General features: G+C 39.0%; 1 protein-coding gene across 1 annotated transcript; it reads right to left on the bottom strand.

The window, feature by feature from the left end:
• Positions 1 to 235: 235 nt before the first annotated feature.
• LOC139958438 (uncharacterized) lies at positions 236 to 16506 on the bottom strand. The gene is made up of 8 exons (XM_071955519.1): positions 16203 to 16506; positions 12079 to 12178; positions 10721 to 10848; positions 6971 to 7049; positions 4229 to 4317; positions 2485 to 2611; positions 1876 to 1949; positions 236 to 295 (listed from the first exon to the last, which is right to left on the bottom strand). The coding sequence occupies exons 1-7, from the start codon at positions 16367 to 16369 to the stop codon at positions 1878 to 1880; spliced, it is 762 nt and encodes a 253-aa protein (XP_071811620.1). The 5' UTR covers positions 16370 to 16506; the 3' UTR covers positions 236 to 295; positions 1876 to 1877.
• Positions 16507 to 23958: the final 7452 nt, after the last annotated feature.

Raw genomic sequence — 23958 nt, 5'->3', positions numbered from 1 at the left:
CTCCCCTTACATCGCATCGACTGTAAAAGAAAAGTCAATTTAAAATTACCCGTATACAAACGTGTACCACAACCTATCTTCCAGATATTCCAGCATTACCTTGCTACAAGTAAGCCCACACATCCTTGTCCTGATGGTTCCTTACCCACTGCACCAACATGTATTTTCCGATCACCGTTTGACTGATTTCTTGTATTTCTACCGGCCACAACAGGCACTCACTCGATTTTGTCGATTTTTCTTTTTCTTTCAATAACTTCACTAGTACCGTACACCTCCGACTCATCAAACGCTTCTGAAAAGGTAAAAGAACAAGGGCAATTTGTAAACTGACTTAATATCACAGACTATTTTTCGTTTTTCATTGGAGAGACATTCTTTTAGTTGTGCTCTGTTCATGACCAAGAAACATTCTGTTTACCATGCAGGGACTACATGGGGTGGATTGGGGGGGGGAGGAGGAGGGGACAGGATGAGGTGTCTCTGTCCATGTTTGCTGTTAAGTCAATGAACTAAAAAACTTACAACAAGCAAAGCTTACAAAGGGTTATTTTTGGAAGGTGGTTTAAAGTTTTCAGACTTTACAAAGGGAGACAACGATAATCTTCTTTACCCTCCTTCAAATCTATACTGGAATTATGATTCTTTTGGAGAAGGGATGATAATAGCTGTTGAATGCACTCAGACGTCAAGACTTTGTAAAAAATTGCAAATCTTTTTGTAGGGATATTTTCTTCCACTATGTGGTACTAATGTGATTTATATATACAAATAATGTCAGTGAGGGAAGCCAAAAAAAACAACATTCGGACGACGCCAAATCGATTCATCAACAACTTGAATGGTCAGAGGAATGGTTTTGGCCGTCCAGGACAGGCAAGGGTTTCTGCGTGTTCAGAACAGATCGCATGATACGGCTTATACATCCTAACAGTCAAAACCACTGTAGTCATAACGGGGGGGGGGGGGGGGAACGCAGCAAATATCTCTGACAAGCACACCTGAAATTTAATATTTTAAGACTTTCTTTATGGATGGTGTAAGCTTCTCAGTGGAAATATACGGCCAAACCTTTGTGAAAGTACAGCGTTAGGGTCCTTTCTACTTTGGTTTAGCTTGGGTTACACTGAAGATTCTTACAGTTAAAGATCTTCTTTATTTGCTGATAGAATTCAGTAAATGTTTGACTCGATTATATGCAAAGGCAAGAAGGCAGGCTGCTGTTGCTGCTGGATTTATTTCATCCTGAACAACACATTGGTCAAGTCACTGTTCCTTAATACGATCAAAAACAAAATTAACCAGAAAAACTGTACAACACAGGTTTGGAAACCTGTGATTTTCCTGGATGTTGGTACAAATGGGTGATCACACACATTGATGCAGATTTACCTCTTACCAGTTTCTCACCCTTTGCCACACATTACAGCATGTTTTTTATCTTTCCTGACAAAAGTGTGGACAACCCCACAAAAACATGTTGCAAAGGAATCTTTGACAACCTGTGGCAGGAATCTTTGACAACCTTTGGCAAGAAAATCCAATCTCTTAAAACAAATGTGTGAAGTAGTAGAGTTCTCTGTGACATAATAGGATTATCTAGTTCGTCAATGTAACGTTTTATTCTTGGATTGGAATGTCTCACCGTTTGCCACTGGTAGAAACACACATTTTCCCACGTTTTTTCGAACGTGACAGAATCCGCTGGTTTCCACATATTTGGGGGAAAATGTGGGATTACACCCATGAAATAGGTTCCAAACACACAGTTTTATTCCAGGTGTGTTTCATGTGTCCTTTCTTTAATATTTAGGGTTGCAACAGGGTAATATTATTATTATTTTTTTTTTGGCAGAGTGTCAAGTTACTGATTACCTTTAGATCGTATCGTAGGTGGAGTCTCTTGTAAAACAGCCTCGGATTTTTCCACCGGTAAATTGGAAGCCTTCCTGCGGAGGATGCAAAAGTGAGAAGCAATTGTATGAAACGAGCTGTTGTACTGTTAGTGGTATTGCGTCAAAAGTAGGACTCTGCTGCAGTTTGGGGGGGTGGGGGGTATGGGGGGGTTTGCAGCTGGTGCAACTTTCCCATTAGACGAGCTACCTATGATATCAAGTTTTTTTGGGGGGGGGGGGGAATCAGTATAAATGCTGTCAACTTGGATCCAAGCAGAGATGAATCTAAGTTGCCTTTACAATCAACTCTTTCCAAACTAAAACTTAAGTGTTAAGCCTGACATAATCAAGACATAAAATATATCCTTCCGATATTCTTTAGAAGTTTTACATGTCAACAAACTTTGGAGAAAAGAACCCAAGAATCTTTGAATATTTTTTGCAGATTAAACAAAGAAAATTCCGGTGCACTTTTGTTTTAATACTAAAAATGAGTATCGACAATTTTGGAGGGAAAAAAATGTCCGACTACTTAATTAGATGGTTCACCTTATCTGCAAATTGCAAGTTTTCCATATCGTTTCCTTACCTTTATCAAGACCGGTTGTTGGGTCCAGAACGAACGATTTGGTATGATCTCAGCTCCGGTGGCACCTCTCACAAATTTATTCACCAAGACACCTGCGATGATGTAAATGACTACGACCACGATGAATCTGCGATGAGAGGAACCAAAATGTAATTGTTATATCGGTTTTATTGTTATTATAATTGTAGTATTAGTATTAAAGGCATTGAAGACTTGCCCCAAACCGAGTGCGGCCATCTGGAAAAGTTAACTTTCTTTTGCTTGCAAGTGACGTTTTGTTTGTGTCGCTACAAAATGCAGACAGTAATGAAACGTGATACCTTGTTATCTTTGGCTGGACCTGATATGTCCATCGCTGTATCGTTTGTATACTGTGCTGAGGGTATTGACCGCAGCTGTATGTACTGACTGTACACTAGTGTCTAATTACCGACAGTAGCAAGCTGTGTGTGTATTTTCTGGGATCGATGGTGGTGTCTAACACTTCTGTTAAAACTCACTCGAAACTAGGTCAGATAACCGGCATTTTTGTGGGAGTCTTCACACCTTTTAAATGCACAGGCTTGGTTAGGCTCCCGGATTAGCAGTTCTCGCAATACACCGTTAGACGGTAGGATGTACGTGTACGTAAGTAAAGACTGCAGCAAGAGTACGTGTGCAACGAATTACGTTCTCTATATTTTCTCACTCATCAATCATGTACAAGCCATGCGATACATAGAATGATGCATGATGGGAATTGTTTACCGGACAACATATGAATAATCATGAACTTGGATATGACAGTAATGTCGCTGTTGTGAGGTTTCCTGACGGACACTACATATCGGAATTACACTCGCGCAAACATATGAACCTCTCCTGCCCGCTTTGGTATGCCCCTGCCCCCTCTCCTGCCCCCTTATTACATGCAACCTTCACCAACAGACATTTTTTCAGCAAGGATTCAAAAACTGATACCACAATGAAATCATCTGGGGCTATATTTTTTTCACACTTTATTCCTCCTCAGGTGCTATACTTACGTTAACGTCTGCGTACCAAATACGAAATTAAGCCATCACATAGTTTTACGTTATCGTTTTGACAAGACAAAGCATATCACACACATGCACGCACAAAATCACATAGATTCCATTTGCCCAAGGAATAGAAAAAAAACCAAGGTAGCAACTTTAATACACAGAGCAGAAGTATGGCAGTGTACCATACAGTTCACAATATAATATGTGTCTTTAATACAACATACAGGATCAGAATGTGAGTGGAAATTTCCCGCATGTTTGAGGATTTGCTATTGATGTCTTCTCTCAAAAAAATTGTTCTTGGCTGAGACATACCATTAAAGTAAGAACGCCTGATGAAAGTTTGAGCAATGGTTGTGAATTACACGTTGAAGTTTTGCTCTGTAAATTCTTTGCTTTGCAATAAACAGAGTAAAGAGTAAATATTTTGTTTAAATTATATGACATGAACAGTATTTAACCAACTGCTGTAATAAACACCAAAAGTCTTAAAAAACGCATCCAAGAAGATTTGGAAGGATTGTATTTCATACCGCAGTATTAAGTTAATTTATTAAACGAAACAGGACTTTGCATCTTATACCATTGATACTCAGGCATTGGAAAGGGAAGTGCTGGAAGGACATGGATTATATGAAGAGGGCAAAATTGGGACTTTGGTGACCTAAATTGTACCCGGGAGCCCAATCTCGGCTCTCGGCAGCTCGGTGGATACTCACATAATGCAGAGGATGGTTCCTAGTGAGATATGGCTCGCCGGAACGCTGCTACAGCAATGCTGTGACGTCAGAGTATAGTTATAAAAGTTCTAGAGTCAAAGATAAAAAGGTGAAAACAGATATTAGGAGTCATATAACAGTCTGTGTAGGCTGCTGAAACTGAGACAACATTCAACGAATCTCAGGGGAAGCAAGCTTAGACAGGTCTAGTATTTAATATCATGTTCCCTGACGTCCCTGATTTCGGGGGACAGTAACCCGGTCGTCATACACCACCGCAAGATTTTTGAGGTGTCCCCAGAAATGTCATGAGATTTTCGTGATGGACATCCTCGGAATATCCCAGGATTTGTAAAACGGCCCCAAATAAAATTTCAACGTTTCCCTGTTTGGCTTTCTGTTTGGTAGACACAGCTTCCATGTGAGCTTTGATTGTGTACAGTACCTGCGACCACAAACGTAAAGTGCACGATTCACAGATAAAGGCATTCCAGATCTTTTGAATAATTACATATCTATAAGGCTGTACTTCACACATGTGCAAAAACAGAGCTAAAACAGAGGAAACTTCCTGTTATCTTCTGCATTTTGGGGCATTGCATTTTCTTTATATACAGTATCTTGGCCATAAAAGCTGTTTCAGTTTGAGGTGTTCTAATCGTGAACATATGAAAATCATCCTCGATTTTGGATATAGAACCACTGAAACACTGAGAGGCTCACAGAATTCCACCCTCCATGAATTCATACAGTGTTCGTGAGTAAATCTTGATATCATGGAATGGGGGGGGGACCAGAGGTAGGGGAGTGGATGGGGGGAAGAGTCAACATCAACATCATGTTCCTGGATGTATTGGAAGAAATGTGGTCCCATCATAATAGGAGTAAAAAACTCATTTTGTAAATTTACAAAAATCTTAATCACATTATTTATTTCCATACAATCTTACAGAATACAATATTTCCACACAAGTTTACAAATTGTACATATATAGGACTGGTGAATTTTCAGGTACAACCACCGTCAGAAAATTAAGTTTTTCTTCCACAATGCTTGTTGTTGTTTTCAGTCTTACACATATGGCACAAATGTCTGCACTTAATATCCAACACAAAAGCCTTCCACAACAATAGCTTTACTCTCTCTTACTCTCTTACTTTTAGCAATGTAGAAGTAGAGCTCAGCCTATCATAATATCTATGTGTAAATTATAAATGTTAGGCCAAATTTTGTCACATTCTCTTTACGGAAAAAACATTAAATGATGTAGTCAAGGATTACAATGAAAGATGAATCATTTGATGGCATTCCCAGCGATTTCAATCGGTTCAATCAGGATTTTTTATTCACTGCTCAAGGAATATATTAATCCACCTCTCCATCTCGTAAAGCCATGGCTATAATTCACTTGCACGCAAGGGCGTAGGAACCGGGGGGGCTGGGGGGTGCCAGCCCCCCCCAGTGAAAAATGTGGAGGGGCGGAAGTATCATTCCGCCCCCCCACTTCGCAAGTCAGAAAACCCCTTTTTCATTTCCAAATGAGAAAAAAAATCTCATTTGAAGCACCAAATTGCATCTAAGGCCAGGTGAAAATACAAAATTAAGTTTACAAAATGGATTCGGTGTTGAAGTGTGCTATATTGCACCAAATTGCATCTGAGGCTACCTGGAAATGCAAAAAATTCCAAAAATGCAAAAATTCCGGTCATCAGTCTTCAGCCCCCCCACTCAAAAGTACCTTCCTACGCCACTGCTTGCACGATCCTGGCCACAAAGTTTTCTTTCCTTGGATCAACATGAACTCATTAAGACCGCAACGCTTGTGTAGCATACTCTGCTTCCACTCCAGTGCTATGGAGTGAACCGAGTCTTAATTTAGCATGGTGCCAAGTGAGGGCGATTTCCGAGTCATTCTTAAGGGGGGGGGGGGGGGGGAATATATGTGTTTTTATGGGCTTTCAAATGAATACACATCTTATGGGGCATTAAAGGTTGTATACACTGTAAAATGATCATATTCAAAACTCCATTGCATCAAAGCAAAGTGGGATCTAGTGAGAATAGGAAGTTAGGGATTTAAAGTGGCTTCAGTTCGGGGGGGGGGAGGGGGGAGGTATGGTTCTTTAGGTGGTGCAGCAATCAGATAAGTCTTAAATTTGATGTTGAAATGACACTTTTGGTCCAGTCTAGATCTCTGTTTGAATGGACAATAAAAATATATATATATATATATATATATATATATATATATATATATATATATATATAATAAATAATATATATAATAAATAATATATATAATAAATAATATATATACATATATATATATATATATATATATATATATATATATTTAAAAAAAAAAAATTTCCTATGTACATAAGTACACACGAGTTGTCTAAAGTTCCTAATGCATGAATAACTATTTTGAGTAATACTACACCGTGGGTCAGTTTATGTCGTAGTTACAAAACAAACAAAAAATAGAAAATGAATGGACCAGTTGCAAAGTTCCTGATCTTGACCTTTAATCTAACCTGTTTTACCACATCGTCATTCCGTCCTTTCTTCATTATCTTATCCAAAATTATGTCAAACCCTGACAATGACATGTTTTCTTGCAATAGATAAACAGATGTTCACACTTGATCAAGGAAGGGTACAGGCTTCCAAAGAGAAGTTAAAATATTTGGGGGTGGGGTGAGGGGGGTGGGATTAATAAATCTGTAATATATACTTACTTTCTGGGAATCTGGCTGTCCCACAGGTTCAAATGTATCATCTCCAGATGAAATACATACCAGCTTGACCGTCAGAGTCCTGAATAGGAAAGGACAGTTGAGTGTTGGTTGTTATATCATTTGGGCTTGATTCACAACTTACTAAACACATAAATTGCAACAGTACTGCACTGTAATACTGTGCATAGTAAGCTACAATGCAATCCCTTCCATTACGGGATGACTTTTTGGCATAATGTTGGTCTTGATGTGTCACGGTACCAAGATAAAAAAATATATAAAAAAAACCGAAATGTTCGGTGCTAGTCATGTTTCGATAGCCGCTATCTTTCTTATATTTTAGCAAGATAGTCATCTTCAAAATCTGCTTAATCTTTGCAATGCCTTTAACGATGGCCTTAACAATGATTCTGTTACGGTATTTGTATAGACGTTAATCTATTACTTCAGGAATTCTTTATTACTTAACAACAAAACAACATGTGCTGAACAACTTCATATAGACAACAGGGTATCCTTGGATGCCTTTAAACACCAATGATTTGCTGTTGAGTGTTATACTTGAAGAACTAAGGTACTGTGACTAAAGTAGGATTGGTTGAGTGGGCTGCAGCCTCCTGAGGCCAGGCTGCATCTATAGAATATCATTCATTTGTTCAGTGCAGTTTCACACAATAGACAATGCAGTTCACACAATTGGCACTGCTGGCCTGCAGAGATCTCTTTTGTCTGGTATTAGTTCAGCCTGGCAGCAGGGGATTTTGCAGCTGCTGCAGCTTTTCCTTTAAACATGTTACCTAACCTCATGATCAATCTTGGAATCCCTTGGTCAGACTACGTAGTCCAGGAATTTCAATTGTTGACCTTTGGATGTTTCAATGGGTCAATTATCACAACTGAAATGTGGTATAGATGTGCAAACTGGACATGTATACAGCAATGTTTTTGAACAGGATAATTAATTCTGAGCCTTAATGGCAAACTTTGCTGACTTTTTAAAGGGTTTTTTTTTTCCAAATTGTTTCAAATGTCTGAATGTAACGTTGCCCAACGGGACGGGACAAACCTGGTAAATCTGTGTGCTCTTAGGGTTTTACATTCTATTCACATTTTCCTATCAATGTAAAAGGCACCATTAATATTGAATGCCAACCCCGATTTCACAGTGATATGATTACAGAGACCTATCCCTTCAAGGACTTAATATTGTCCACAGGGGAAGTTGGTAGGTATCTAATAAATGTTTATTCCAGCCATTCCGTCCATTTGAGAGCTGAATGTGCCATACGAGTCATTTTGTAAGAGTTGGAACTTTCAACTGGATTTTTTATCATCGTTGATCCAGTGGGGGTGCTACACCATTGTACTTAAGGCCATTGTTATGTGACTGATTGCTCTCAATTTCTTTCTTAAATTATAAAAGTGAGTTACTGTGGATTTTTGCAGAGAGAATAATTCTCAAAGTGTATTTGCTCTCAAAAGGGAACAAAATCGGCTCATGTTTGTCGTATTTACTGGGATGCAACAATGGCCGGATAATATGTTACATTGGGATAAGGATTGCTGTCCAGTCAAGATGACCCAGGACGAATGTGCACGTTGAGCATAAAGAGGATACACCAGATTTGGGGATATTTTCGGGGTTTTTTCAGTCTGGGCATCAGGCTGAAATTTCTTCTAGATCCAGCCAGATTTACACGTAACTTACACATCCCATCATCATTTGGAAAGAGTCATGTCAAAGTGAAGTTATAAAGGTGAAGTTTTACAGTCTTGTTTGAGGCCAAAGTCTCCTCGCACATCTTCACAACAGTTAACCCCTGATTATTGGTATTAACTTGTCACACCCACACAACAAAGAATGCACTATTCAAACAATCCCTCCTGCGCCACTACAGAGCACCACATTTACATGTCCCCTTGGGCACCTTCCATAGGGTGCAGCCACAAACCAGCACACACAACTACTGTATAGTTACAAGTCAAAGAGAGGTAATTTAGATATTAAGAGTGCCTTGCCCAAGGACACAAAGTTAGTGATCTGGCAAGGACTTTGTAACTTGCAAACCTTAGATCGCTCCACTGCCTAATAACCACTTGACCACAATGCTCTCCCATAGGCCTATAAGGGAATTCCACTTCCTTGAATCGTATTGTGATAGTCAAATTAAACGATGACTTTCAGCACAATAATCATTTTCGATCGGTTGTACACCATTCACCAGAAAGCCAAAAAAGCCTTCATGATTCCTTGACACCCTCCTTGTATGCAGGTTTTGAATATCTTCAAAACTTGGAAACTACAAACCAGCATTTCAGAAAAGATCTTCTCAAGGGAATTACATGAATACTTCCTGCTATGAGGAGAAAACTTTATCAGAGGAGAGAGAGTAGCAGCTCCCTGGTTTTATCTGCAATCTAGAGATTAAAAAAAAAATCAACTAACCCAAGTGGGTTCTCAGTCCATGTGGCACTTCATTGTGATGGGACCAGTTAAAAATTGATAGTCCCTCTGACCTCAGTTTTGGAGTCACAGATAATCACCTTTAGATCGGTGCAATCACAGAGGCAATAACATGTATATAACATGTATCTTGATGTATAAAACTCTCTTTAAAGTAAATAGTCAATTTAATAATCAAGTCTAAAGTTGAAAACCTGAATTTTATTTTACTAAATATTGTACCTTCACACTACTGAATTAAATAGCCTTGCTGTAAGTATTTTAGGGATCTGGCACTCTGAGAGAAGGATGATCCACCTACCCACAAATGAAATTCTTCACATGCTTTGCTTTTTTATTTTGGCCCTTCTTTCTTTCTTCTTTCTTTCTTTCTTTCTTTCTTTCTTTCTTTCTTTCTTTCTTTCTTTCTTTCTTTCTTTCTTTCTTTCTTTCTTTCTTTCTTTCTTTCTTTCTTTCTTTCTTTCTTTCTTTCTTTCTTTCTTTCTTTCTTTCTTTCTTTCTTTCTTTCTTTCTTTCTTTCTTTCTTTCTTTCTTTCTTTCTTTCTTTCTTTCTTTCTTTCTTTCTTTCTTTCTTTCTTTCTTTCTTTCTTTCTTTCTTTCTTTCTTTCTTTCTTTCTTTCTTTCTTTCTTTCTTTCTTTCTTTCTTTCTTTCTTTCTTTCTTTCTTTCTTTCTTTCTTTCTTTCTTTCTTTCTTTCTTTCTTTCTTTCTTTCTTTCTTTCTTTCTTTCTTTCTTTCTTTCTTTCTTTCTTTCTTTCTTTCTTTCTTTCTTTCTTTCTTTCTTTCTTTCTTTCTTTCTTTCTTTCTTTCTTTCTTTCTTTCTTTCTTTCTTTCTTTCTTTCTTTCTTTCTTTCTTTCTTTCTTTCTTTCTTTCTTTCTTTCTTTCTTTCTTTCTTTCTTTCTTTCTTTCTTTCTTTCTTTCTTTCTTTCTTTCTTTCTTTCTTTCTTTCTTTCTTTCTTTCTTTCTTTCTTTCTTTCTTTCTTTCTTTCTTTCTTTCTTTCTTTCTTGGCTTTTCATAGTACTTTGACCTCTACTGTGCTTACATGACCTATGACCTCCACAGAAAATAAGAGCAAGTCTATTACTTCAACCTGGTGGGAGCCACATACCAAGTAATGAAGTTTGTACAAACTTGACTTTTTTCCCAGAGATTAAGAATATTTTGAAGGGTGAATATATTGGGAACCAGACTAACTGTGGAAACTATTACTAGCACTCAAATGTTCCTTTTTCAAACAGACTGACAGATGGACGGACGGATATGGCTTTAGCTCCACATAAACAAACCTTGCAACGTCGCCTCCCACCGCAGCATACCGTACATACAACGCATCAGCTGTGATGAATTCCTCCCCTTTCATAGTTGCCAACGGAAATTTCTGAATGGTACCACCGTTTTCATATTTCTGACATGCCTGAAGGGAAATTTAACAACAGAAAGTGAAATGGCTTCAGTGAGTTCTTTCCGATGCAACAACATGAATGTAACTTGGAAATACAACATTCTCAGAAACTGATGTCAAGCCACTAGCATGCAAGGCTTCCTATCATTGGATAGGAAGCCTTAGGGCCATGCAGTTCTATGGGGGCCAAACTTATATAGGAATAACAAAGCTAAGCATTTCAATCAGCAAATGAAACCTAGAACATCAAATAAATAAATAAATGAATTAATGAATATGTAAATATAAATAAATAAATAAATAAATAAATAAATAAATAAATAAATAAATATATGAATGAATGAATGAATGAATGAATGAATGTATGAATGAATGAATGAATAAATGAATGAATGAATGAATAAATAAATTTTTAAAATAAAAAACTAGAACATCAACCGTGATGTAGTTTCAATTGACTATTTACAAAGTATCTTGTACATAGTATAGTGTAGTATAAAGTATCTTGTACATAGTATAGTGTAGTACAAAGTATCTTGTACATAGTATAGTGTAGTACAAAGTATCTTGTACATAGTATAGTGTAGTACAAAGTATCTTGTACATCGTATAGTGTAGTACAAAGTATCTTGTACATAGTATAGTGTAGTACAAAGTATCTTGTACATAGTATAGTGTAGTACAAAGTATCTTGTACATAGTATAGTGTAGTATAAAGTATCTTGTACATAGTATAGTGTAGTACAAAGTATCTTGTACATAGTTTAGTGTAGTACAAAGTATCTTGTACATAGTATACTGTAGTACAAAGTATCTTGTACATAGTATAGTGTAGTACAAAGTATCTTGTACATAGTTTTCAAACACCACAAAAGAAGATCATTCCATTTGTTTACACTGTTGAAGAGGAAAGGTTTGAGATAATGCTGCTCATGATCACACTGGTCTTACTCTGATTGTGGGAGCTTGTCAGTACCTTCTGTACTAAATACCTCAAAGGCGTAGGAACCGGGGGGGGCTGGGGGGCGCCAGCCCCCCAGTGAAAAATGTGGAGGGGCGGAAGTATTATTCCGCTTTTCAATTTTTTCTATATATACAGTATACATGTATACCATTACCAGCCATTACATCTAGCACACACTGACTGAATACAATCACCATTTGCAGTGGATATATATATATATACGTTTAACCATTGGCAAAGGAATCAATAACGTGCAAAGAAATCAAACCGTTTCTTACGATAGAATCCGTGCAATCGTCACTCGTTTTCACAGTGTAACATGGGTTGAATGCATACTGGAAATTGAGTTGCGGTGTTGTAGGGTCAGTAAATTTAAACCTGAAATGAAAAGACGGAAGAATGACAAAATGCATTGCGGTCTCGATCATGTAAATTGCTAAAATCAAACATTTCATATGAACATGGGTCAGTGGTATGCGAGAAGGAACTTAAGAAAGGTGGGATAAGGAGTCCATGGTCTCTCCACGCACCATCGTCAGTCGGGGGAAAGAAGGGTTCAGTCAGTGAATTTTTGTTGTGCATTCGGACATGGAAGAATTAGACCACTGGTACGGATGTACACCATTGTTGACCAACAACCCCCCCCCCACCGCTCCACCCTGCCACCCGTCCCATTTGAAGTCAAAACTTTAATTGCATTTTCCCCTGCAGAAGGATCCCTAGAACCTCTACAAAGGAAATGGCTTCAAATGATGCAATGAAAATCCCTGGCCCTCCCATACAGGTTCAATACCTAAATTACAGGGGAATTTATCAATTAAATACTAATATTATTATTTCCAATTTGAGAAAATTTAGATCAATGTTTATTATTTCTGGTCTCAAAATTAACTTTGATCTCCAGCAAACACAATGGGTCTTATGCAATTGAGATGTGGCGTTCACATGACTGGAAATGTCTCTGCTACTCTCCTACTTGGCGATACTGTTGGGATATACTCAGTGCGGCATATACTGTACTGTACTGTATACACACACACTCCCAAAGTCTAATGCAGGCACATATATATATGCATACAGCATCATGACAGATATGGCTTCACTGAACTCGAAAAGAGAACCATGTTGCTGGAGATGCTTAAACCATGAAATTGTTCGGAATTTTGAGAGTAGAGCAGCTCTTGCAAGTTCTTACAACTAACAGTACATATGAATGACAGATGCAAAAGTCTACACAAACAGGCAAGATTTTACACTGCTCCCATTTTGAATGCATTAAGGACAAAAAGAAAAACTCCTGGCTAACTGGAAAACAAATATGAACCCTCATCAAGCATCCTACAGTATATGATGGTGAAGGCTACCTTGACAACACAAAATCAATTCCTCCTATTCAGCATGAGAAATGCCCCACTCAGTACTAGAAGTAGCATCTTGGGCTCATAATTGACGCACTTAAGGATTTGATTAACAATGTTATCATAATACTCCAAATCACTCAACAGTATGCGTTTATCATATGTGTAGTTCCTCAGAAATGTAATGATCTCAAAATATTTACTGTTCTGTGTCTATGCAACGTACAATTGAGCAGAATTTGACCACAAAATGTCTGCTGTGTCAATTTTGGTTATTTTTTGGGAGTAAGATTTCTGGGGCCGTGTCATTCTGCCATCTGTACATTAGGTCATAGAAAATGTGCTCTTTCTGCCATAGAAAAAGTGCCATCCACCATGTTGCTTTCTGGTCACTACCCGCAACAACCATTTTGCCCAACTGCCATTTCGCCCAACTAACATGGTTGTTTCACCCAACCAGCATGGTCATTTCTCCCAACCAGCATGGTCATTTCGCCCAACCTTGTTGGTCATTTCGACCAACCATTTCTTTACTCATATTCAGTCCAAATAATATCACATATTCTATTTCACTAGTTCGATTTGATTTATTTTGGGTTATAATTACTTTGTGGTAGGTAAATAAAGTGATGTCCGTTCGATATCGATCAGAGTCTGAGCAGTTATTTCGGGTATAATGGGATCGTTTATCAAGTCAGCGAGGCATTAATTAAGGGTATTTTTCACAGCAGTTAGGTGTTAATCTAGTTCAACATAGTGTTAATCTAATGTTATACAAACAAAGGGGGGAAGCAGTCTCCATAAAAGCCTATCAAACCTAACCCCTAAACACTGATCCATCCTACAGACTTCAAGTTCCTATCCCGTAACGTTAACAACCATGAACGTTTCCTTATTAAATTGACCAAACACATAGAAGTATCCTCCTCCATTATATTGAAGTATAATATTTAAGCAATGTTGGTCGAAATAACCAGCAAGGTTGGGCGAAATGACTATGCTGGTTGGGCGAAATGATCAACAAGGTTGGGCGAAATGGTAAGGTTGGTCATGGCAGTTGGGCGAAATGGTGGTTGGGCAAAGTGACCTGCTTCTGCCATGTTTCCCCAATAAAGCACTTTCTGTATGTCGGAAAGAGCACATTATTGTGGGTACACTGTAGGCCTATATGCACTGAATATACTGCTTCGTTTCACACAACCTAGACCCACAAAATGAGTCATTTTAAAACGAAAACCAGAATCGGTCTTTTAAAAAAACAATCAATCTAAATTAATTTGATTTATTGAATCAACTATTATATACTTGGAAACAGTGTATCGCCTCTTACGAACTTACAATTGAAACTATTCAATCAACATGTACATTACAGAATGTGTATCTATTCCCCAATCTTGTCTTAACTAGTACAAGTCAGTCTATCTAGCAAACTGTCACATTTGAAGATGGTGTACCTATACTCTACGTGAATCAAAGAAAGTTTCCTGATACATTCATGTGTAACATCAATTCCTAAAATGTACCTGTCGCCATAGGTTTCGAACTTTTCCGCCATGGCGGAAAGGTTCGAAACCTATGGCGGAAAGGTACATGGCGTTATGTAACTATAGCAGAATGGCACTGGAACCAGATTTCCAAATGCCAAAACACGTGCAAAACTGGGGGAGATTGTTAAAAGATTATAGAAAACCACAATTTGGATCAGCATAGATATACCTGAAAATAGATTCAAACTCATGAAATATGTGACTGTGCCTGACAATTACGAAGGTGCTTTAATTATGAAGCCTTTACTATATAGTAAAGGCTTCATAATTGACGCACCCCCGTAATTGACGCACCTTCAATTATTACTAGCAATGATACAGTAGGCCACCTAAACTTTTTGCAGTCAAGCAGAATGACATATTTTATGAGTTTGAATCCATTTCAGCTATTTGCTGACCAAATTGTGGTATTTTTTAAGCTTTTAACACCCTCCCACCAGTTTTGAACATTTTTTGGTCATTTGGAAATCTTACTCCCTAAAAATAACCAACATTACCTCAATATGATTACACTGCTCTCTGGAACCTGACCACTCTGAGCTTAGAGGCTCAGAGCATAGCAAACAGCATCTAAAGTCAATGGATGTATACTAAGGCCTACACTACAGTTAGCTTTACAACGAATGTGTCAATTTAGGTGTATGAAAGAACTTGACATGGCAGACATTTTGTGGTCAAATTCTGCTCAATTGTAAGGTGCATAAGCACACAACCTTAAATATTTTGAGATCATAACATTTCTGAGGAACTGAATATGAAAAACACATACAGTCGAGTGATTTGGATTTTTCCTTGATAGATATCGTTGATGAAATCCTTAAGTGCGTCAATTATGAGCCCACCATGCTACTAGTAGCATGGTCACTTCGAAGTTCGGACACCTAAGCCTTAAAACACCCCAAAACTAAATCTTCTGGTATAAATCACCGGAAAATATACTTCATGTGGTGGGAGAATTGTGTTATAGTACGATACACGGCCAAACTTTCTTTCCTGCAAACTGTTTTCACGTTGTATTCTAAGAAGATTCTTCGTGATTGTGGAACTGGTATTTCTTTGCTAGAGTATTGCGAAGTTCGGACACGCAACCAACAGTGTGGCGCTGGTGATAAAATTGGTGGCGGTTGCTTTTTCAGTAATTATAACAGACTTCATAGATCTCCGTCATTTTATTGACTAATATGTAAGTAATTTCTTCCACACGGGCCATTTTGGAGAGAAAATAACTGTAGCTTCGTAATTTTTGGTAAAATTTGGCTCTTCCTGTAAGTTGTCATGGTAAAATCGTGTATTTCTTAGGGTGTCCGAACTTCGCAGTATGCCGAACTTCGCACTACTGACTATACTAGTAGACCTAGCCTACAGCCTGTTTATAATAATATATATACAGTAGGCTAACGTTAGTTGCCTTTGCGCATTACTACTTTACTAATTAAATTTTTCCCAATTCTGGAAAAAAAATAGAGAAGTGATTATAATTATCTCATTTGGACCTACATCCACTCCTTTCCGTCCCTGTATTCCGTATTAATTGGTTTCAGATCAATTACGCTTCCGTTAGTAAATTTACATAGGCAGCTGCTGTCCCATTTGCATTCGTCTGCGAGTCCGAATTCGAACTGCAAACTACTGAAAATTAGGAAGAAAGTTACTCTGGTGATCATTTTGAGGCTTGATTGAATAATTCTGCTGAACTTCTTTTTCCTTGTTTCCGGCTAATGCAAGCTCGCTGTGAAAAATAGACAACTAAATTATAGTTTCCTTCTCACAGTCACACCACTATGTACGAATAGGCCGAGTAGTAGGTTAGATCTAATCCATTGAGTAGTCCTAATGCAAGGTCTAGCAAAATACTTACGTTAGACTTTGGTTAGGCTACAGACTGTAGGTCTGGTCAGGTGCCTGACCAGTCATTGTCATGTGATTCCGAGAGACGGTGACAAATTTCACAAGACAGCAAAACGGCAGTGTGGTTTCGATGATGCTACATGAAAGCTAATATGCTTATATGTATATTACTAGATCCTCCTGCAAGCAGGAACTCACGAAGAAGCCTCATTGGCTTATCAAAGCCGCAACCTGACCGAAGTCAGTCTCTTACATTCATATTTAACGTCCATGATTATGAATTGTTAATTGTCAACAACTCTGTAACTGGACTACATACATTAATCGATGGGAGTGACTCGAACCGGGGACCTTATGATTGAAAGGCACCGGCTGAGCTAACACTCCATATGAATGTGAAACACGAGGTTGTAGCGTATAGCCAGCATGAACAACATACTTTAAAGAAGTCCAGTAAAAAGCAGTGAGATATGACAAACAATATTCACATTGGCAGCGGATAACCGAGATAAAAGCTTTTCTTGTATTCAGCATATAGATTGATCTCTACCAAAGACAACATGCTTCTTCTCAGGCCTCGGCAAATATTTTAAAGTGTTGATAAGTGTATCCTCACATTATACTTAATACTGTATATATACCTTTAAGTTCCTAGCTCTATTATATGTAGTAAGAAGGAATGCATTTTGTGGATCAGTTAAGTGTCATTTTTTACAGCTCTGCTTCAGACTATTATTGGGTTTATCGGACATGACCTTTGACCTACACAAAAAACAATAGGCTTCTTGTACTGAACGTGTCACAACTGCATAATAAATATGAGATTGGTCCAAGCTTCCCTTCTTGAGATATCGTGTTTACAAGGTTTTCACAATTTAACCCTAGGGTGGCCCCAAATGACATTTGACCTCCTCACACACAAAAAAACGTTTCTTCTTCTATAGTCAATGTGTTACACCTACTTACCAAATATGAGATTGATTCAAACTTCCTTTCTTGAAATATGGTGTTTACAAGTACAATCGGGCCAGGCCGAACGGAATAAGGTAAAATAATACATAACATGTTTAATAAGTGGATCGTTTCTTATGTTAAAATGTCACATAGGCAGCCGCGTACACAGAATTTGGGTGGTAGGGGAGGGGGATCTCTTTCTCCCTCCACATACACACATACATTTAAGGGGACGAAACTTGGACAAACTCAAAATCGAAACTGAGGCTAGAGCAACGGAACAACCCCGTATACTTCCAACGACTTTAAACGGGCCGATACAAATTTCGCCACAACATACAGTCGAAATTCTGCAACATTGTTTCAAAAAGTGTCCAAACATAGCACCATTTTGCATCCACAAGCAGCCTCCATTTTTTCTTAAAGGGGACAGGATATACCTCCACATTTTTACTACTCCTCTGGCATTACACATTTCCTTGTCCACTACAAAAAAAATTGTAAAGGTCATCAATATAGGCGTTAATTAAACCTTAACTTTATAACTCTTAAAACAGGGACAACAATTTGGCTTTGCCCGCCTGCCGGACATAGCTATGGGCTAACAACTTTCAATTTATTGTAAGGCTGGCTAGACTACTTAGTCCATTGCACAAAGATGACAATGAGGCTAGTTCCTCATATTTATAACAAACTTACTAGGCAAAGATTAAACGGCCTCCTCCCCCCAACCCATCCCCTATAGAAAAATGTGGTTGCGCCACTATTTCGTGGCGAAATATCAGAAATGAAGATGATTTAAGGCATTTGAAAAACTGGTAAATTTGCAAATGCCACAATAGTCAAAGCAATCAGCTAGTAGTGGTCAGGAAATGTCAGTTGAAAACTTCCATCTATGTCTATATATGCTCTGTATATGGAGGTTGGAAACGTTGAATTTAGTATGTATAAAAGTCAATGAAACAATTTAATTATACGATTTATCAGTCACAAGTTATTGTACACATACTCCACGAATTAGTTCCGATCTTTCTCCAGAACGAACTGGAAATCTTCGTGACGATATCAACGGTCACGGCTGTCCCGAAATTTCTTCGCTGTATATTGTTGTTTAGTTTGATTATACAGATTTACTCTATTCAGGGATAATAATATTTAATAATAATATTTCATTTTTATATAACGCTTTACACCAGCGATAGGCAGGGGCGTATCCAGGATTTTCTAACCCGGGGGGCGCGAATTACTATCTAAGCGGAGCGCCACCATCGGTTGGCGCGGAGCGTACAAGAAAATTTCAGGTTTTGATACCCCCTAGATCACCGGAAATGGCACTTCTCGGGCTTGAAAATGACCAACCAGATGTACACTTTTGCCTGAGAACCAAGTATTTCCCAATATTTTTTTTTTCATCCATAACCTTTTTGAAGATTGTAACCAGTCACACATCATGTTCGACCTCATTGCATGTCCTGTGGATCATTGCTTTTGTAGGTGATTCTACGTCACGGCCCACAATATCCGAAAGCCCCACTTTTCAAAGTTTAAAGCCCATTATTTGTTCAGAATTTGAAAATTCACATTTCTCGTGAAGAAAATCACTTCAAAACATATACATAATGTTGCACAAAATTCAATCTATGGACAACCAATATAGAAAAACCTCCTTCATCCCCTAACAGACAGGTCAAAATTGCTACGAGTAGAGGGAAGTATGATGAAGAATGTTGGTTAGGAAGTTTTCGAAAATTCAGACACAGTTAATTTATTGGTGTAGAAATATTACAACCTCTTATAACGGCAATTATAAAACTTCGTTGAAGGAAATGAAAAATAGCAGATATTTCCGATATCAGATATTTCGAAACCGAACACTACACACATAGGCGTAGGAGGCGGGGGCTGCAGCCCCTCCCCCCCCCCCCCAACCAAACTTGTTCCCCTGAAAATTCGGGCAATATGCTGAGAATAAATGAATAGTTTAAAAATGATCTCCTTGGTAATTAAAATAAAGTTCTAAGCTTGGCAGACTAATTCGCCATTACTACTGTAAAAGAGAGTTTTGACATAATTGGACCTGTATGCTTTTTCTCCATCTACATAAGACATTTCGTTGTTTACATTAGCATCCAGCGGATGACTGCGCAACTTTCACGGACCGTACGGTACACGATGCCATGCGATGTAATGACCTATGCTTGCTTATATGATATTGACATTAACATGTTGAACGCGCGAAGCGTACAAGAAAATTTTGGCCGAAAATGCCTCCCAGATCGCTGGAAATGACACTTCCCAGGCCTTGTAAGTTGCATCTAAGCATTGTCTATTTTTAAATTACTAGCGATATCATAGAGAAAATTTGCTCGGGGGGGGGGGGGCGGTCGCCCCTTCCCGAAATGCGTCATGTTCCCCGACGACTCGGTCGAGTTCAAGACCAGCCACAGTTGGTTCCATTGCACAATTGAACAATTGTTCAAGGCGTCCATACACACACACACGCGTTATGCTAGACCATATATAGTATATATATATAGATACATTAGTGAGAGAGGAAAAATGGAAACGTCAACTAGAGCACCAATGGTGCAGAAGCTCATACCTTTTCGAGCTTAAAAATGTAGGGCCCACAAAACTTTATGGCCCACCAAATTTCAGGCCATTTTTCAGATTCCACCAATTTTGGGCCCATGAGGGATACCCCCTCCCCCCTCCGTTAGCAGAATACTGGCCACACCACTGGCTATAATTCCTATTTTCCCCCTTTAAATCCTATTTTACCCACTCTCTCAAACAATACCACTGACCTACCCTATTAAACTTTCTCCCCTCTACCTGAGCAGACCTGAAGCACTCCTTGCCAAAATTTTGGCTGGCTGCCTACAATACCTCAGGCTCAAAGACTTCTAAGAATCGGTAAGTGCTGATTGGCTATAGGGCTCTCATGCTTACAGTTCGACAGTTAATAACAACTCCCAGTCCTGCTTTAATTCCACTAACAGCCTCTGCAGAGCTTAACCACAAATGTAAACAAACACTGCAGAGACTTGGAGACAAATTAAAGGAGCTTTGGCAAAAGGTGAAGGCTCAGATTTTTTTAAACAATGGGGATTAATTGTAATTAATTAACTTTTGACCAAAAATTATTAGGCATCACCTAATTCATACCCAATCCAACAATCATCAGTTCAACTTTGAATATGATCCATCAAAATCTTGAGGAGATTGAGATATTTGAAAATATTACAAAGAATGACCCCCCGATGACCCCCTAAATGACATTTGACCTCAATTTTCCGAACACCCCTGGTAACTCTCATCACGAGGAACGTTGTGACCAAGTTTCATTATAACTGGCCATACACTGTACGAACAGGAGCAATTTGAAAATAAAGGGCGGCGGCCCGGGCCACAAAAGACCTCTAGTTGATCTTTGATCTCAAATTCATGAACACCCTGAAGGTAAAACTTCCATAGTACTATCGTGACAAACCCTCAACATTGTACCATGGAATCTGTAGGAGAAGAAGCATTTTGCGTATTTCCACAAAATGGCCCATTACGGCCCACATGTGACCTTTGACCCCAAATTTCGGACCATCTCTGATGGCCCTATACCCAATGGTCCTTGTGTCCACGTTTCATGAAATTCCATCAAACACTGTGCGAGTGGGAGCGGTTTTACCAATTGTTGACGGATAGAGTGATAGAGTGATAGAGTGATAGACGCCGCACTGTAACAATAGCTCACACCAGCATGCTGGTATGAGCTAAAAATGGAGTTGTCGGTGTAAGGGGTGGGGTGAGGCGCACGTCCCCTCTGTAATCTTCGATCTGTCACTGGCTACCCTGTGTATATAATAGGGATCAGCGCTGTAATTATGACTGTTCCTCTTTCTCTTCCCGAGGTCTTGGCGTTTATCTTCTACTTCCTCCTTTTCTCCTTTTTCTCTCTTTCTTCTTTTTCTTTTCCCTTCCTTCCTTCCTTCCTTCCTCTCCTCCTTTTCTTTTTTCTCCCTCTTTTTCCCTTTTTTCTTCTCTTTTTTTTCTCTCCTCTTTTCCTTACCCAGGGGGCGCGCGCCCCCAACGCCCCCCCTGGATACGCGCCTGATAGGTCTCAAAGCGCTTTACAGACGTTATATTACCCCTGGTCAATGATAACCTGTCCCAGAGACAATCCCTCCAGTCGGCAGCAGTTATATACTGCGCCTAATGACAAGTTACCTCACAGGTACCCATTTAACCCCTGGGTGGAGAGAGGCAAGTGAGATAAAGAATCTTGCCCAAGGACACAACGTAATGAACTAGGCATGAATCGAACCAGCAATCCTTGGATCACGAGTCCGACGCCTTAGCCAATTGGCCACCACATTATCACATACCAGACAAGAGGCACGTTGTTTCTGCAAACAAATCTGTCTTTTACCTATTTTTTGTGTGATTAAAAGTCTGTCTTTGTCCTTCTGCCTTTTCTGTCTTTGTCCTTCTCTATAGTTTATTCTCTATCCTCTTCCCTAATTAATCCTCTCTTTGTCCTTGTGCAGTTTATCTCCTACCTCTCTTCTTCATGTTGGTTTCTATCAACATAAGAAAAACATTGCCTCAAAAGTTGACATTTTTCAGTAAATTGTTTAAAGGTGGGATCGCTCGTAATTTCCTCGTAAATTCTGTCCTTCACACCACCCGATTCAAAAATAATATCAATACTACCCTCTATCGGATCGTCGCTGTTGTCTCGTAATTTCTCAGCAATCCCGTATTTACGGCTAGTAAGCAATAAACGGGTTCGGTTACTTGAACGGTGGCCTTGGCGAAATTCCTGCATAGTTTCTTGTCTGTGGCAGTACAGGGAGTTGTTATGGAACAACTCCCTGGTCAGTAGTATGCGGTATTACGCCGCGTTTTCGTGTGTGTTGTGTGATACAAAACTCAGTGCTTTGTTTTACGTTCAGAACTTTTCACAACTAATGGGCTGTACAGTATAGGTTACGGTCGAGCTTTGCATCAGGCGTAATAGTTCGACCAGGGAGCTGCTACTCTAGCAGTTCCCTGCTTTTACTCTTTTAGGCCTACATGGTGAGCAGTCGAAGTCAAGAAACAGCTCAAGAAACTAATAGTTATGAACTTTATGTCTGATTCACGCTGACTGGTGTCACAAAAAGACAAACGCGAATGAGTGAAAAAATTGACTGAAGTGATTACAAACTATATTGGGTATCAAACGTAAAGTCAAGTCCGTCATGTGTGAACAATTGGTATTTCAGCCAATTTAGGTATTAATTATACATAGACTGAGTCACAGCTTACATTGTATTTTATATATAAATTTTAGTTATATATCAGGAGGGAAAGACAAAGCATTTTATGTCATATACCATATACAGATAAATATGTATATTTAATTATTTTTGGACTCCTGGCAACGGGCCCTATAGGCGATCACAGAGCACTTGCCCTAGCTGCACCCCGTCCTCCTAACCGGTGCACGTAAACCCTGTCCTTGCACCCCTTTGACCCGAATTATAAAATAACGAAACTTGAACGGAAAAGGAAAGGAAAATACGTTGCCATAAGGGGCGGCTCCACCCTCTTTAGAAAGGATTGGCAAAAAGGGAATAAGTACATGAACAATAAACTAATAGTTATTTCCATTGAAAAGTGTCTCGCTGAGCATCGGCCGTCAAAGCAAAAAACTTTTTTTTTCTAAATCACGTCAGTGTATTGCTTTCCAGCGTACTGTACTCCCAGAATTGACTATCCTGCTTCTTGTTCCGAACGGCTCCCAACGAAATGCCAAGAAGTCGGCAACGGGGTTGGGGTGGGTTACCCAGCTCCACCATGGGGCACCTCATCACGACTGACTCGAATTACAACTCGAAACTTTAACTGAAATTGGATTGAATTTAAAAAAATATATACTAGATGTCTGCATGGATCATACTTATCTATACTATTGTGTGACCATATAGGCGTACGGGCTCTATATAGTCAACCAGGAGAGACTGGGGGGAAGCTTTTTTTCTTGCCACAGAAAATTAAACATTGCCCGGAAGTTCCTAGCACGATTAATTCATTTCAAACTTCGACGGCAATGAAGGACAAAGAGAACCATATAGGCCTATGCCTGACTATAAGATCATTGAACCATCACGAACAACTCCGAATAATCTTCCATTTGCCGATTCATGACACTGGGAAGTAAGGGGTGGGGGGTGGGGCTTTCCATTTGATCCGCAAGTATATTGAACGGTCACCACAACAAGGGTGTATAGCTTGGGACTAGCATGGGGAGACTTGTCAACCTTGTGAACTTTTTTGGGGGTGAGATGCGGGGGGGGGGGGGAGTTGGCAAACTAAAACATACAGGGTAAACAGAGGGGAGGAAAGAGGTCAAGAAAGAAAGCGTGAAAGACAGATGAAGGGATGGAGGAAGAAAGTAAAGAAAATGTGG

The sequence above is a fragment of the Apostichopus japonicus genome, chromosome 18 (assembly GCF_037975245.1).
Source record: "Apostichopus japonicus isolate 1M-3 chromosome 18, ASM3797524v1, whole genome shotgun sequence".
NCBI classification, from domain to species: Eukaryota; Metazoa; Echinodermata; class Holothuroidea; order Aspidochirotida; family Stichopodidae; genus Apostichopus; species Apostichopus japonicus.
This window is presented reverse-complemented; position numbering and strand designations above follow the sequence as displayed.

What these genes read in the sequence shown, in the direction of transcription:
- LOC139958438 (XM_071955519.1), bottom strand. Translation starts at nt 16,369, where the DNA reads ATGATCACCAGAGTAACTTTCTTCCTAATTTTCAGTAGTTTGCAGTTC. An exon ending in AGGGACGGAAAGGAGTGGAT is followed by an intron (nt 12,179 to 16,202) that starts GTAGGTCCAAAT and finishes TTTTCATTTCAG; the next exon opens with GTTTAAATTTACTGACCCTA. An exon ending in AACAACCGGTCTTGATAAAG is followed by an intron (nt 1,950 to 2,484) that starts GTAAGGAAACGA and finishes CATCCTCCGCAG; the next exon opens with GAAGGCTTCCAATTTACCGG.